Source organism: Prionailurus bengalensis, chromosome X (assembly GCF_016509475.1).
Source record: "Prionailurus bengalensis isolate Pbe53 chromosome X, Fcat_Pben_1.1_paternal_pri, whole genome shotgun sequence".
Classification (NCBI taxonomy): Eukaryota; Metazoa; Chordata; class Mammalia; order Carnivora; family Felidae; genus Prionailurus; species Prionailurus bengalensis.
In genome coordinates this window covers 48,724,293-48,739,318 of record NC_057361.1, presented here as the reverse complement: position 1 = coordinate 48,739,318, position 15,026 = coordinate 48,724,293, and the positions used below count along the sequence as shown (strand labels likewise).

The 15,026-nt window shown below is 37.9% G+C and overlaps 1 protein-coding gene across 5 annotated transcripts in view; it reads right to left on the bottom strand.

Annotated features, from left to right (window-relative positions):
• RRAGB (Ras related GTP binding B) overlaps nt 1–15,026 on the bottom strand; it is a 42,557-nt gene that overhangs the window by 15,186 nt on the left and 12,345 nt on the right. For all 5 annotated transcript variants that reach the window (XM_043571569.1, XM_043571570.1, XM_043571568.1 and 2 more), the window contains 2 exons: nt 13,891–14,113; nt 1,346–1,441 (listed from right to left, as the gene is read on the bottom strand). In XM_043571569.1, coding sequence (XP_043427504.1) covers nt 1,346–1,441; nt 13,891–14,113 — 319 coding nt within the window. The remainder of the gene's footprint in view (nt 1–1,345; nt 1,442–13,890; nt 14,114–15,026) is intronic.

The following is a 15,026-nucleotide window of genomic DNA, read 5'->3' as shown; positions in this document are numbered from 1 at the left end:
GATGTAAGAGATAGTAGTGCCATGTCTCTGTTCCAATTAGTTTTATTACTTAAGCATAGGGGTTCAGGTTCCAAGTTCCCAGGTCGGTGTTAATGTCACTGCTGAATTTACCTTGGAGAAGGCACCAAAGCTAACCACAGCAGAGACATTGTCACTCACAGCAGTGTTGTGATTAGCCAATTGTCTTTGGTCGTGTTATGTATTGCCATCCTTCACACCGCAGTTGGTTCTTATCAGTGCGTCATGTCCATCCTTATTCACGGTTACCTGTTCTATGGGAATAAGGCTTTGAGAGAAATTCGGCCCAAATTAATCTAGAGCAGTATTTCCTAGACAGGTATCTCAAAATGATCTGTTATTAGAGTGAGGCTGAGTCAACAATATTGGGAAAAAATGAATTAGTTTAAAAAAGAAATAAATGGCTATTTTTAATGCCCATTGGTTTTTCTCCTTGGCAAATCAGGTTTCTGTGCTTCTCTGGTTGTAGATAATTGTCAGATGCAGTTGATAATGAGGCTGTAGCTACCAGTGACAGAGAAAGATGCTTTCCCACCCAGAGTCAGACTTGTCAATGAATATTAGCAGCAGGAAGGAAAGGTCTGACCAGGAGAGGACCCCAAAGAAGCCAGTCTTTCAAATCACCAGATCAGTAGGGAAAAATCAGGATAAGGAGCCTATGTGCCAATAATGTAATTTCAGCTTAATCTGTAACATAGCTATTATAACCTCTACAACTACTACAAGCAGTGCTTCCATTACAGCAATGGAAACAATCCTGGTTAAAAGAATACTAGTCTCCAATATGGCATGAAAGTTGAAGCTACCATATTCTAGGCATAACATATCTCATTTTAAGACTCTCATTTCCAATATCGTCCCTAAATGTTGTTATTCTACTGCCATCCAAACTGAAGCAGACTAGTTTATATACTGAAGAGATACCTGAATATTACACACAGATCCAATCAGCATTGAGACCACAACAGGTCACAATGGATGATGGCCAGTAAAACCTCTGCTGTCACAAAGATCAGTATGAAATTAATCATGATGAAACTGGCTAGTTCAGTCACTTGGTAGGTATCTCAACACAATTCAAGATCAAACCCCAAATCTCTTAAGGTTAAGTTTGATAGTTTTCAAATAGGGTAGAAGAGTTATGTGAGCAAATCATAATGGAAAAACTTTCCTAACCTGGGCAAATTATTTATTGTAGATTATTTCCTTTTTCAGTTCAACACATCTAAATGGATATGACAGAGTTTAAAATCTTTTACTTTTGACAATACCCTTTTAGCTTTTTTTTCATTTTCTTAAGTAAGGGCACTAAGGGAAACATACACACCTTATAGAGAGTTTCATCCCAGATAGATGTTCGGAAACAAGAACATTCCAATGGGCGAGACAAACGCCTCAGATCTTCTTCTCGCTCTTTAAAAATCTGAATTAAAAAGTCCACATATAGATTAGCATATAACAGCTCTTCTCTTTCATTGCAAAATCTGAAATGTAATTATTTCAGTGTATTTTAAACAAGAACATTTCCTCTTTCCTCAGAGGAGTGTGTACATTACTTCGTAAAATAGGATGGCAGAAATTATTTCAGGTCAGGTCTAAAAGTACAACTACTAGAATTCTTCAGGCTTCTGCTGCTTGTGCTGAGTGCTCACTGAGAGCACTGTGTTGGGAAAAAAAATTACCATACAGAGGAGTGTTTATAAAATATATCTAATGTTCCAAATCACCTAATCTGGGTCACTTTAAGGTACTAATATTGTAAATTAAAATACTTTAACCTTTGTAGGTATTTTTCTCTCTCACACAAATATATGCATATACTCAAATATATTCTCATATATATTATTTCTGAATGGACTACATTTATTTGGCTATATAACACCCCCCACACACAAACAGAAATATCTATCCATTTTGGTATGATATGTATCTATGTATAAATGCCCACATACACATCGAAGAATACCTATTTGTACAAATATATATATACACAGGTATTTTCCATGACTGGGTGGGTTTGTAGTGAGCGCATGTATACACTGTGGTGGTTAATTTGATGTATCAATGTGGCTAGGCCACAGTACCCAGACATTTGGTCAAACAGCAGTTTAGATCTTCTTGTGAGGCATTTTTAAATGAGATTAATATTTATATTAGTAGACTACTCCATAATGTGGGTAGGCTTTATACAATCAGTTGAAGGCCTTAAGAGAAAAAAGGTCACCATTCCGCCAGGAAGGGGGAATTCTGCCTCCAGACTGACTTCTGAATGGAACTGCAATAACTACTCTTTCCTGGGTCTCTATTCTATCAACCTGTCCTGCAGATTTTGGACTTGCCAGTCTCCACAATTGTACAAGTCAATTCCTTAAAAACCAATCAATCAATCAATCAATCAATCCCCCCCCCTCTCTACACACACACACACACACACACACACACACACACACACACTTATTGGTTCTGTTTACTTGGGGAACCCACACACATACAATAAACTATCTATCTTGCTTGAAATTGATATTTAGGGAAGCACCCTAGCCACTTTGACTTCAAAACTTGCAAGTTTTAATCTTTAATTAAGTGAAGTACACTTTTATTAATTGAGTTTAAAATATCACAAAGAACATTCATATATCTTTGGGGATATATCCTATAAGCATTTAGGAAACAATAAGTTGATTAATAAAAATGAAAAGTAATTTAAAAAAATCCATGAGGACCTTATTTGTTGGAATGCTCTGTTTTTCTATCGCAAATTGGGCCAGGTAATGAAGTGATTTTTAAAGGAAACAAAACAGAAAACAAAACAACAGCAAGAATAACAATAACACAGCCCTCATAATCCCAACACTCAAGCTACATGCAGATATTCTACTGAATTACAACAGAATTAATATTTCGTGAGAAAAGGAAAGAGAGAAGGAAAAAAGACTAGATACTCAAAAATAGTTTTCAGAGTCAAATACAGAACCCGGTCAAGTTGTTTATAACCTGTAAGGTTACCTAGAAACACCAAAATATGCCCAAACACCAAAACACTGGAGGCAATACTGTAACTAGTTATACAAAAAAAGTATTCCTTACTGTAGCTATTACCAAAAAATTCCTTTAAATAAAGGGTATCCTTAGACTCCTAGGTTCCAATCCAAAAAGGAACTGTATTCTTCTATATCACCAAAATATTCTGAAACTGCTTTTCTTACCTTTATCCTTACAGGATCTTCTCTTTCAGCTTAGACTTTAAAATCAAATCCTCTTATATTGCATAAACTAAAGTTGGACTATTTTTGTTACTTGCCAGACCTGGGGTCTCATAGCTAGCTAGGAGTCATCTCTTTCTACTGTGTCTTCTTTGGTTAATTTATGTGTACTAATCCCTATGCTAGAAAAGAAGCCAAAGATACCATATCAGTGTAATTAAGAGGGACTGGGCATTGAGCCTAACCTAAAGTGATTGGCACTTCTATTGGTGCATAAATATTTTCTAAGTTAACCTAATGAATGCAATAACCCTTCTTCATCTCACCCCTGGTGGGTCTTCTAGCCTTCACAGTAACTACCTCTTTTGAAGGACAATAAAACAGGATAAGTAAACATAAACATACATAAAGGAGGATGTAAATGGAGAAGATGGCGGACTAGGAGGATGCTAAGCTCATTTTATCCCATGGACACACAAAAATAACAGTCACATCAGTGCAACCAAACAAGAAAATAATCTAAAGACTGGCAGAAAGAGTTTCCATAGCTAATAGAACACACTGAAAGGGTGAGGGGCAGAGATGTGGGGAACCAAACTCTCAGCCAGACTAACCACAAATGGGAGGGACACCACAAGCATGGAGAAGGGAGAGGAGCAGACCCCACATTAGGCACCCCAGACATAGGGACCTGCACTAGGAAGATGAGTCCCCCTAACATTTGGTTTTGAAACAAGTGGGGCTTAACTTTGTGAGTTTTTATAGTCAGGGGCTTAAATTCAGATACGTTAAAATCAGCTGGCTCAGCTCTGGGAGAGCTGGAAGGCAATAGGAAACTAAGTCTTCATCCTCAAAGAGTCAGCATATCAAACAACTCCACTGAGATACTGCATAGAAGCAGCAGTGTGAAAAGTGCTTAGGGTACACATTAAAGAGATTTATTTTCCAATCTCAGAACATGTGAAGGAGGGCAAGGGATCTTTAGGAGACTTCTCCAAGAACAAAAGAACTGGTGGGAGCCATTTCTTTGCACCCACAGCCTAGATAGCTAGACACTTGCAGAAAATACCATGAACACTCTCCACTTTGCTTGCTAACACTATGCAGCTCACCCTCACAATCTCTTGTGGACCGGTTCTATCCAACCCACTCTACAGAGGAGTCCCTCCAAAGCAGCTCCTGCATGTCTAATCCTACAGCGGCCAGCACTACTCCAAAGTAACTCCTGTACTGGGGAGAGGGGAAAATAACCCTTCGACTAAAGCCTCGGTAACCAAGCCTTATAACTGGCAGTATAAAGAGAGTCCTGGGACGCCTGGGTGGCTCAGTTGGTTAAGCGTCCGACTTCGGCTCAGGTCATGATTTCCCAGTCCGTGAGTTTGAGCCCCACTTCGGGCTTTGTGCTGACAGCTCAGAGCTTGGAGCCTATTTCAGATTCTGTGTCTCCCTCTCTCTCTGACCCTCCCCCATTCATGCTCTGTCTCTCTGTGTCAAATATAAATAAACACTAAAAAAAAATTTAAAAAAAGAGAGAGAGTCCTGCCAAACATTACTCCTGCAGGCCCTGCAGGAATCTGGCCTGACTCCTGACCCCATACACCAACAAAAGCCCCTCAGGGGACAAGACAGGGAGAGCACTCTGCTGGTAGGTGCTATTTCAGCCCCAACAGACAGACCAGGAGCAGAGAGCTGGTTCGTCTCCAGACTCTGTCCACAAATGAAAGCCTCTCATTAGACAATGCAAGGAGACTGCACTTCAGTTTGATGCTACTGTAGCCCCTGCAAATGTGCTGAGGGCAGGCATCTGTTCTGATTGCTGAAACCACCCAATGATAAGCCCACAATGGCTTCAGACTGCCCTCTTAACAGAACAGGGACCAAATCCTACCCAGTGCGTGCATAATAGGCAAAGCAGGCCATTATAGCATACTGATAGGAAGGCAAATGTGGCTCAACCAGAAGAATAAGGCATACACAATCCACACAGGAGAAAGTCCTGAGGCACCTGGTTCTGATAAACAAGGGACATTGTGCTACAAGCCACAACAAGAACTTTTCTTCATAAGGCTATTACTTTCAATACCAGGAGACATAAATGATCTGATACAGAAACAAACACAGAGTTAGATAAAATGAGGAGGCAGAAGAGTATGTCCCAAATGAAATAGCAATAGAAAATAAAAGCAAAACAGCTAAGTGAAACGAAGATAAGCAATATGTGTGATAAGAATTCAAAGTAATGGCCATAAAGATACTCACTGGACTTTTAAGAGGTAGAAAATATAAAAATAACAAATAAGAAATGAAGGATTCAATAACTGAAATTAAAAATACACAAGAGGAAGACAGAATCAATAGTTTAGAGGAGGAAGAAGACTGGATCATAGAGCTGGAAGAGAGACTAATTAATAGGAAGAACCAAACTGAAGAGCAAAAAAAAAAGGAATAATAAAAAATAAGAATAGGTTAAGGAAAGTTAACAACATCATTAAGTGTAATAACCCTTACATATTAGGGATTCCAAAAGAGAGAGAGAAGGGGGCAGAAAATGTATTTGAAGAAATAATAGCTGAAGAATTCTCTAATCTGGACAAGGAAACAGGTATCCAGATCCAGGAGGCACAGAGAACACCTAAAACAATCAACCAGAGGAGTACACACAAAGACACATTAAAGTAAAATTGCAAAAAGTAGTGAGAAATAGAGAATTTTAAAAGCAGCATGAGAAAACTTATAGGAAATTCCATCAGGCTATCCACTGCTTTTTCAGCAGAAACTTGGCAGGCGAGAAGGGAGTGGCATGATACATTCAAAGTACTAAAACAAAAAAATCTGCAACCAAGAATACTTTACCCAGCAAGGCTATCATTCAGAATAGAAGAAGAGATAGAGTTTCACAGGCAACAAAAGTTAAAGGAGTTCACCACCACTAAACTAGCCTTAAAAAAGTTAAAGGGAATTCTTCAAGAGGAAAGAAAAGGCATGACCAGGAAAAAGATTATGAAATTATGATGAAATTATGAAATGAAAATACTTCATAGGTAAATATAAACATAATAAAAGTAGTAGACTAATTACTTATAATACTAGTATGGACGTTAAACACAAAAGGATTAAAATAAATTATATCTATAAATATTACTCCATAGATTCACAAAATAAAAAGTTATGAATTATGACATCATGTACATAAAAGGTTGTTGATGGCAGGAGTAAAAATTTAGTACTTTTAGAATGGGTTCAAAGTGACCATCTGTAACGGTTAAATTGTAGTGTAGGGCTAACGTAGCTTAAAAAATAACAGCTTTGTTCTGACACTGAAGGTCAAGAGATAATAGCCTTGCTTTACTCTTGTAAATTATGCTTCACTCTTGTAAATCAGGCTTCACTAGTGAGGGAAACAAAAGCTCAAAGAAAAGAGCATCAGAGGCAAGGTCAAGGAGATCCACTGGTTGCAACTTAGCGGCAGAAAGTCTAAAATAATCACCTCATCCGGCAACTGTTTCTAGCTCATCTGGGAACTGTTTCTAACTAGTCTGGGAACTGTTTCTCTGTTCTGTTCCCAGGTGATAATAAAATGATGTGATCAGCCATAAAAACTCTGTATCCCGGCTGTTCGGGGCCACACTCTTATCAAGAGTGTCGGTCCTGATCGGTTGGCCTTGCCTCTCATTGCAATAAACTTTGTTGTGACTGTCACTGGTGCCCATAGCATTCTGTTTCAGGAGTTGTGTGGATGCAACACATCAACTTAACATAGACAGCTATAGTCATCAGATGTTATATATGAGCATAATGGTAATCACAAATCAAAAACCTATAATAGATAACCAAAAAATAAAGAGAAAGGAATCCAAGCGTATCAGTAAAGAAAGCCATCAAACCACAAAGAAGAGGACAAGGGGAAAAAAACACAGAAAAACTACAAAAACAACCATAAAACAAATAATAACATGACAATAAGTACATATCTATCAATAATTACTTTGAGTTTAAATGGACTAAACGCTCCAATCAAAAGACACAGCATGACTGAATGTATAAAAAGCAAGACCCTGTCTATAAGAGACTCACTTCACACTTAAAGACACATGCAGATTTAACGCAAAGGAATGGAAAAACATTTATCATGCAAATGGAAGTGAAAAAAAGATGGGGTAGCAAAGCTTATATAAGACAAGATAGACTTTAAAACAAATACTGTAATAAGAGACAACAAAGCATTATGTAACAAGAGACAACAACTACATGATGATAAAGGGAATGATCCAATGTGAGGTAAGACAATTATAAATATTTATGCAATCAACATAGGAGTACCTAAATAAAGAACATAAAGAAACAAACATATACACACAAAGACAAGCATTGAAAGTAATAATGGCAGGGGACTTTAACACCCCATTTACATCAATGGATATATCATCAAGACAGAAAATCACCCCCCAAAAAAATAGTGGCTTTGAACACTGGACCAGATATAACTAACAGATATATTCAAAATATTCCATCCATAAACAAAAGAATACACTCTTTTAAAGTGCACATGGAATATTCTCCAAAACAGATCACATGTTATGCCACAAAATAAGTCTCGGTAAATTATAAAAGAGTGAAAGCATATCATGCATGTTTTCTGACCACAATGGTACAAAATTAGAACTCAATCACAAGAAAAAATCTGGAAAGATCACAAATACATGGAGACTAGGGCACATGGGTGACTCAGTCAGTTGAGCATCTGACTTCAGCTCAGGTCATGATCTTGCAGTCCATGAGTTTGAGCCCTGCGTTGGGCTCTGTGCTGACAGCACAAACATTTAAAGAAGAATGAAAACTATTCTTCTCAAACTATTCCAAAAAAATATGAGGAAGGAAAGCTTCCAAATTCAATCTATGAGGCCATCATTACCCTGATACCAAAACCAGATAAAAACACGACAAAAAAGAAAACTACAGGCAAACTCACTGATGAACAAAGATGCAACAATCCTCCACAAAATATTAACGAACTGAATCTAACAATACAGTAAATAAATCATTCAACATGATCAAGTGGCATTTATATCTGGGATACAAGGCATTTAGTATTTGCAAATCAATCAACGGGATACACCACATTAGCAACAGAAAAGGGAAAAAGCATACAATCATTTCAATAGATGCAGTGAGAGCATTTGAAAAAATATAATATCCATTCATGATAAAAACTCTCAACAAAGTAGATTTAAAAGGAACATGCCTCAACATAATAAAGACCATAGGAAAAACCTACAGCTAACATTCTCAATGGTGAAAAACTGACAGTTTTTTCTCTAAGATCAGGGAAAAGACAAGGATGTCCACTCTCACTACTTTTATTCAACATAGTATTAATAGGAAGTCCTAACCAAAGCAATCGAACAAGGAATAAAAGGCATCCATATTGGTAAGGAAGAATTCAAACTTACACTGTTTGCTGATGGCACGATACTATATATTGAAAACCCAAAAGACTCAATCAAAAAACTATTAGAACTGGTAAATGAATTCAGTGAAGTTGCAGCATATAAAATTAATATACAGAAATCTGCATTTCCATACACTAATAATTAAGTAACAGAAAGAGAAATTAAGAAACCAATCCCTTTTATAATTGCAAAACAAAGAATAAAATATATAGGAATAAACCAAGCAGATAAAAGACCTGTACTCTGAAAACTGTAACATAGTGAAGAAGGAAAATGAAGATGACACTAACAAATGGAAATGATATTCCATGCTCATGGATCAAAAGAACAAATACTGAAATGTCCATACTACCCAAAGCAATATACAGATTTAACGCAATCCCTAACAAAATACCAACAGGATTTTTAACAAAAGTAGAACAAATAATCCTAAAATATGTATGGAACCACAGAAGACCCCGAACAACCAAAGCAATCTGGAAAAAGAAGAACAAAACCGGAGGTATCAGAATCCCAGATTTCAAGATCTACTACAAAGCTGTAGTAATAAAAACAGTATGGTACTGGCACAAAAATAAACATAGAGCCCATGGAACAAAATAGAACACAAATACACCCATGCTTATATGATCAATTAATCTACCATAATGGAGGCAAGAATATACAATAGGAAAAAGACAATCTCTTTAACAAATGTTACTGGGAAAACTGAACAGCTACATGCATATGAATTAAACTGGACCAACTTCTTACTCCATACACAAAAAATGAACTCAAAATGGAGTAAAGACCTAAATGTGAGACCTGAAAATGTAAAATTCCTAAGAGAAAACATGGGCAATGATTTCTTTGACATTGGCAATAGAACCATTCTTCTAGTTACATCTGTTCTGGCAAGGGAAACAAAAGCAAAATCAAACTACTGGGACTACATAAAAATAAAAAAGCTTTTGCACAATACAGGAAACCATCAATAAAACAAAAAAGGCAACCTACCAAATGGGAGAAAATATTTGCAAATAATATATCTAATAAGGGGTTAATATAAAAAATATATTAAAAACTTAAATAATTCAACCCCCCCTCCAAAAAAACCCCCAAACATCCAATTTAAGAAATGGGCAGAGGACATGAATAGACATTTTTCCAAAGAGGACATACAAATGACCAACACACATGAAAAGATGTCCAACGTCACTAATCATCAGGGAAGTCCAAATTAAAACCATAACAAGATATCACTTTACACCTCTCAGAAAGGCTAAAATACACAAGAAATAACAAGTGTTGATGAGGATGTAAAGAAAAAGGGACCCTCATACACTGTTGGTGGGAAGGCAAATTGGTGCAGCCACTGAGGAAAACAGTAAGGAGATTCCTCAAAAAAATTAAAAATATAATTTTCATGTGATCTAGTAATTCCACTACTGGGTATTTACCCAAAGGAAAGGAAAATACAAATGTAAAAAGATATGTGGGTCCCTATACTGCAGCAATATTTACAATAGCCATGATATGGCAGCAACCCAAGTGTCCATGCATAGATGAATGAAGAAGATATGGTATATATATATACAATGGAGTATTATTCAGCCATAAAAATGAATGAAATCTTGCCATTTTTAAGAACAGGGATCAACCTAGAGAATATAATACTAAGTGAAATCAGCCAGACAAAGATAAATACCATATAACTTAACTCATTTGTGGAACTTAAGAAACAAGACAAAGCAATAACAGAGGAAAAAAACACAAACAAAAAAACAGACTCTTAAATACAGAGAACAAACTCCTAGTCTCCAGAGGGGAGGTGGCTGGGAAAAATGGATGAAATAAAGGGGATTAAGAATACAGTTACCTTGATGAGCAGTGAGAAATGTATAGAACTGATGAATCATTATACTGTATGGCTAAAATATAACACTATATGTTAATTTTACTTAATTAAGAAAACATACAGGCTGCTTAATGATATCACATTGACAAGTTCCTTACATAAACCTGAAAATTACTTGCCAAATGGATATTATATTTCCCTTACCATGGAAAATTTCTGAGTATTTTTAAAAAACTTTGAGAGAACTCAGAAGATAGCGGTGTAGGAGGACGCTGGGCTCACTGCGTGTCCTGCTGATCACGTAGATTCCACCTACACCTGCCTAAATAAACCAGAAAACCGCCAGAGGATTAGCAGAACGGAGTCTCCAGAGCCAAGCGCAGACGAGAGGCCCACGGAAGAGGGTAGGAAGGGTGGCAAGGCGGTGCGCGCTCCACGGACTGGCGGGAGGGAGCCAGTCATTCTATGAAGCCACTCATTCTATGAAGCCAGTATTACTTTGATTCCTAAACCAGACAGAGACCCAGTAAAAAAAGAGAACTACAGGGGCGCCTGGGTGGCGCAGTCGGTTAAGCGTCCGACTTCAGCCAGGTCACGATCTCGCGGTCCGTGAGTTCGAGCCCCGCGTCAGGCTCTGGGCTGATGGCTCAGAGCCTAGAGCCTGCTTCCAATTCTGTGTCTCCATCTCTCTCTGCCCCTCCCCCGTTCATGCTCTGTCTCTCTCTGTCCCAAAAATAAATAAACGTTGAAAAAAAAAATTAAAAAAAAAAAAAAAAAGAGAACTACAGGCCAATATCCCTGACGAATATGGATGCAAAAATTCTCAATAAGATACTAGCAAATTGAATTCAACAGCATATAAAAAGAATTATTCACCATGATCAAGTGGGATTCATTCCTGGGATGCAGGGCTGGTTGAACATTCGCAAATCAATCAACGTGATACATCACATTAACAAAAAAAAGAGAAGAACCATATGATCCTGTCAATCGATGCAGAAAAGGCCTTTGACAAAATCCAGCACACTTTCTTAATAAAAACCCTTGAGAAAGTTGGGATAGAAGGAACATACTTAAACATCTAAAAGCCATTTATGAAAAGCCCACAGCTAACATCATCCTCAATGGGGAAAAACTGAGAGCTTTTTCCCTGAGATCAGGAACACGACAGGGATATCCACTCTCACCGCTGTTGTTTAACATAGTGCTGGAAGTTCTAGCATCAGCAATCAGACAACAAAAGGAAATCAAAGGCATCAAAATTGGCAAAGATGAAGTCAAGCTTTCGCTTTTTGCAGATGACATGATATTATACATGGAAAATCCGATAGACTCCACCAAAAGTCTGCTAGAACTGATACATGAATTCAGCAAAGTTGCAGGATACAAAATCAATGTACAGAAATCAGTTGCATTCTTATACACTAACAATGAAGCAACAGAAAGACAAATAAAGAAACTGATCCCATTCACAATTGCACCAAGAACCATAAAATAAATTTGGTTAGGAATAAATCTAACCAAAGAGGTAAAAGATCTGTATGGTGAAAACTATAGAAAGCTTATGAAGGTAATTGAAGAAGATATAAAGAAATGGAAAGACATTCCATGCTCATGGATTGGAAGAATAAATATTGTCAAAATGTCAATACTACCCAAAGCTATCTACACATTCAATGCAATCTTAATCAAAATTGCACCAGCATTCTTCTCGAAACTAGAACAAGCAATCCTAAAATTCATATGGAACCACAAAAGGCCCCGAATAGCCAAAGGAATTTTGAAGAAGAAGACCAAAGCAGGAGGCATCACAATCCCAGACTTTAGCCTCTACTACAAAGCTGTCATCATCAAGACAGCATGGTATTGGCACCAAAACAGACACATAGACCAATGGAATAGAATAGAAACCCCAGAACTAGACCCACAAACGTATGGCCAACTCATCTTTGACAAAGCAGGAAAGAACATCCAATGGAAAAGACAGTCTCTTTAACAAATGGTGCTGGGAGAACTGGACAGCAACATGCAGAAGGTTGAAACTAGACCACTGTCTCACACCATTCACAAAAATAAACTCAAAATGGATAAAGGACCTGAATGTGAGACAGGAAACCATCAAAACCTTAGAGGAGAAAGCAGGAAAAGACCTCTCTGACCTCAGCCATAGCAATCTCTTACTCGACACATCCCCAAAGGCAAGGGAATTAAAAGCAAAAGTGAATTACTGGGACCTTATGAAGATAAAAAGCTTCTGCACAGCAAAGGAAACAATCAACAAAACTAAAAGGCAACCAACGGAATGGGAAAAGATATTTGCAAATGACATATCGGACAAAGGGCTAGTATCCAAAATCTATAAAGAGCTCACCAAACTCCACACCCGAAAAACAAATAACCCAGTGAAGAAATGGGCAGAAAACATGAAAAGACACTTCTCTAAAGAAGACATCTGGATGGCCAACAGGCACATGAAAAGATGCTCAATGTCGCTCCTTATCAGGGAAATACAAATCAAAACCACACTCAGATATCACCTCACGCCAGTCAGAGTGGCCAAAATGAACAAATCAGGAGACTATAGATGCTGGAGAGGATGTGGAGAAACGGGAACCCTCTTGCACTGTTGGTGGGAATGCAAATTGGTGCAGCCGCTCTGGAAAGCAGTGTGGAGGTTCCTCAGAAAATTAAAAATAGACCTACCCTAATGACACAGCAATAGCACTGCTAGGAATTTATCCAAGGGATACAGGAGTGCTGATGCATAGGGGCACTTGTACCCCAATGTTTATAGCAGCACTCTCAACAATAGCCAAATTATGGAAAGAGCCTAAATGTCCATCAATTGATGAATGGATAAAGAAATTGTGGTTTATATACACAATGGAATACCACGTGGCAATGAGAAAGAATGAAATATGGCCTTTTGTAGCAACGTGGATGGAACTGGAGAGTGTGATGCTAAGTGAAATAAGCCATACAGAGAACGACAGATACCATACGGTTTCACTATTATGTGGATCCTAAGAAACTTAACAGAAACCCATGGGGGAAGGGAAGGAAAAAAAAAAGAGGTTAGAGTGGGAGAGAGCCAAAACATAAGAGACTTTAAAAACTGAGAACAAACTGAGGGTTGATGGGGGGTGGGAGGGAGGGGAGCGTGGGTGATGGGTATTGAGGAGGGCACCTTTTGGGGTGAGCACTGGGTGTTGTATGGAAACCAATTTGACAATAAATTTCATATATTAAAAAAAAAAAACTTTGAGTGCTTCTGCTGAGATTTATTCTTCCTAAAAACAATCCTACCATTTACCTATATCTGTACAAAAGAAGTTTAGAAAGCATGTCAACCATTTTGTGCAGCACCCTTTATATTACTTACCAGGTCCCGTTGATCCTCCTGTACCAGATCCATTTTGTGTACCAAGCAAAAGATTTTGGCATCTGGAGAATTCTGCAGAATAGCCTCTAGGCATGATTGGTAATAGTGCATGTCCTTTTCCAGTTCACGGCTTTCCACATCAAACACATATATCAGAACCTCCACATTTCTGAAGATGTTGTCTCGCTGGCTAGTGAAATAATTTTCCATGAAAGTGTCCTGTCTAGTAGGAAAAAAAATCTAGGTAGTAAACAAGTCCTTGGTTTAGTCACTCCTATTTACAATCTATTTTTGTTGGCTTAATCAATGTGAAAGATAATCTTACAGCTTCAAATTACTAGGCAAATAAATAATAAAATAAATAGGCCAAAAAGGTATGGCCTCACCTTATTTCTTGAGCCCCACCTTGCACCACTCTTTGCTCCTCTCCTTGTGTTCCAAATACACTTTGACCTTCTCTCATTTGGACTAGCCTGTGGTGTACCCACCCAGGGGCATTTACACATTGTTTACTCTGTTGCACATGCTATTCCCCTATCTCCACATCTAACTAACTCCTACTTGTCCCTTTAGATTTCAGTTCAATCCATATTTCCTCACAGAAACTATCCCTGATATCCCTGTCTTGAGCAAATCCAGTCACCATAGTCCCTAATATAACAGTTTTTTTAATATTTATTTATTTTTGAGAGAGAGCATGTGCACAAGTGGGAGAGGGGCAGAGAGAGTGGGAGAAGGAGGATCCGAAGCAGACTCTGTGCTGACAGCAGAGAGCCCAATGCGGGGCTCGAACTCATGAGCCTTGAAATCATGACCTGAGCCAAATAGGACACTTAACTGACTGAGCCACCTAGGTGCCCCAACACTGTTTTTATTTTTCACACTTAACCACAAATGTGATATTACATGTGTCTGTGCAAATTTTTAATTAATGGAATTCACTTCCCTACACAATATATTCCATGAAAGCAAGGATCATGTCTGTTACTGTCTGTCGTTGTTTCTTTATGCAAAGAGCCTGCCATAGGATAGGTGCTCAGCGAATGTTTATTGAATGAATAACCATCATATACTCTAAACTATATGACAATGACTCCAAGATAACTTTTTATAAGTGTTGTTCTTTGATCCTTAGG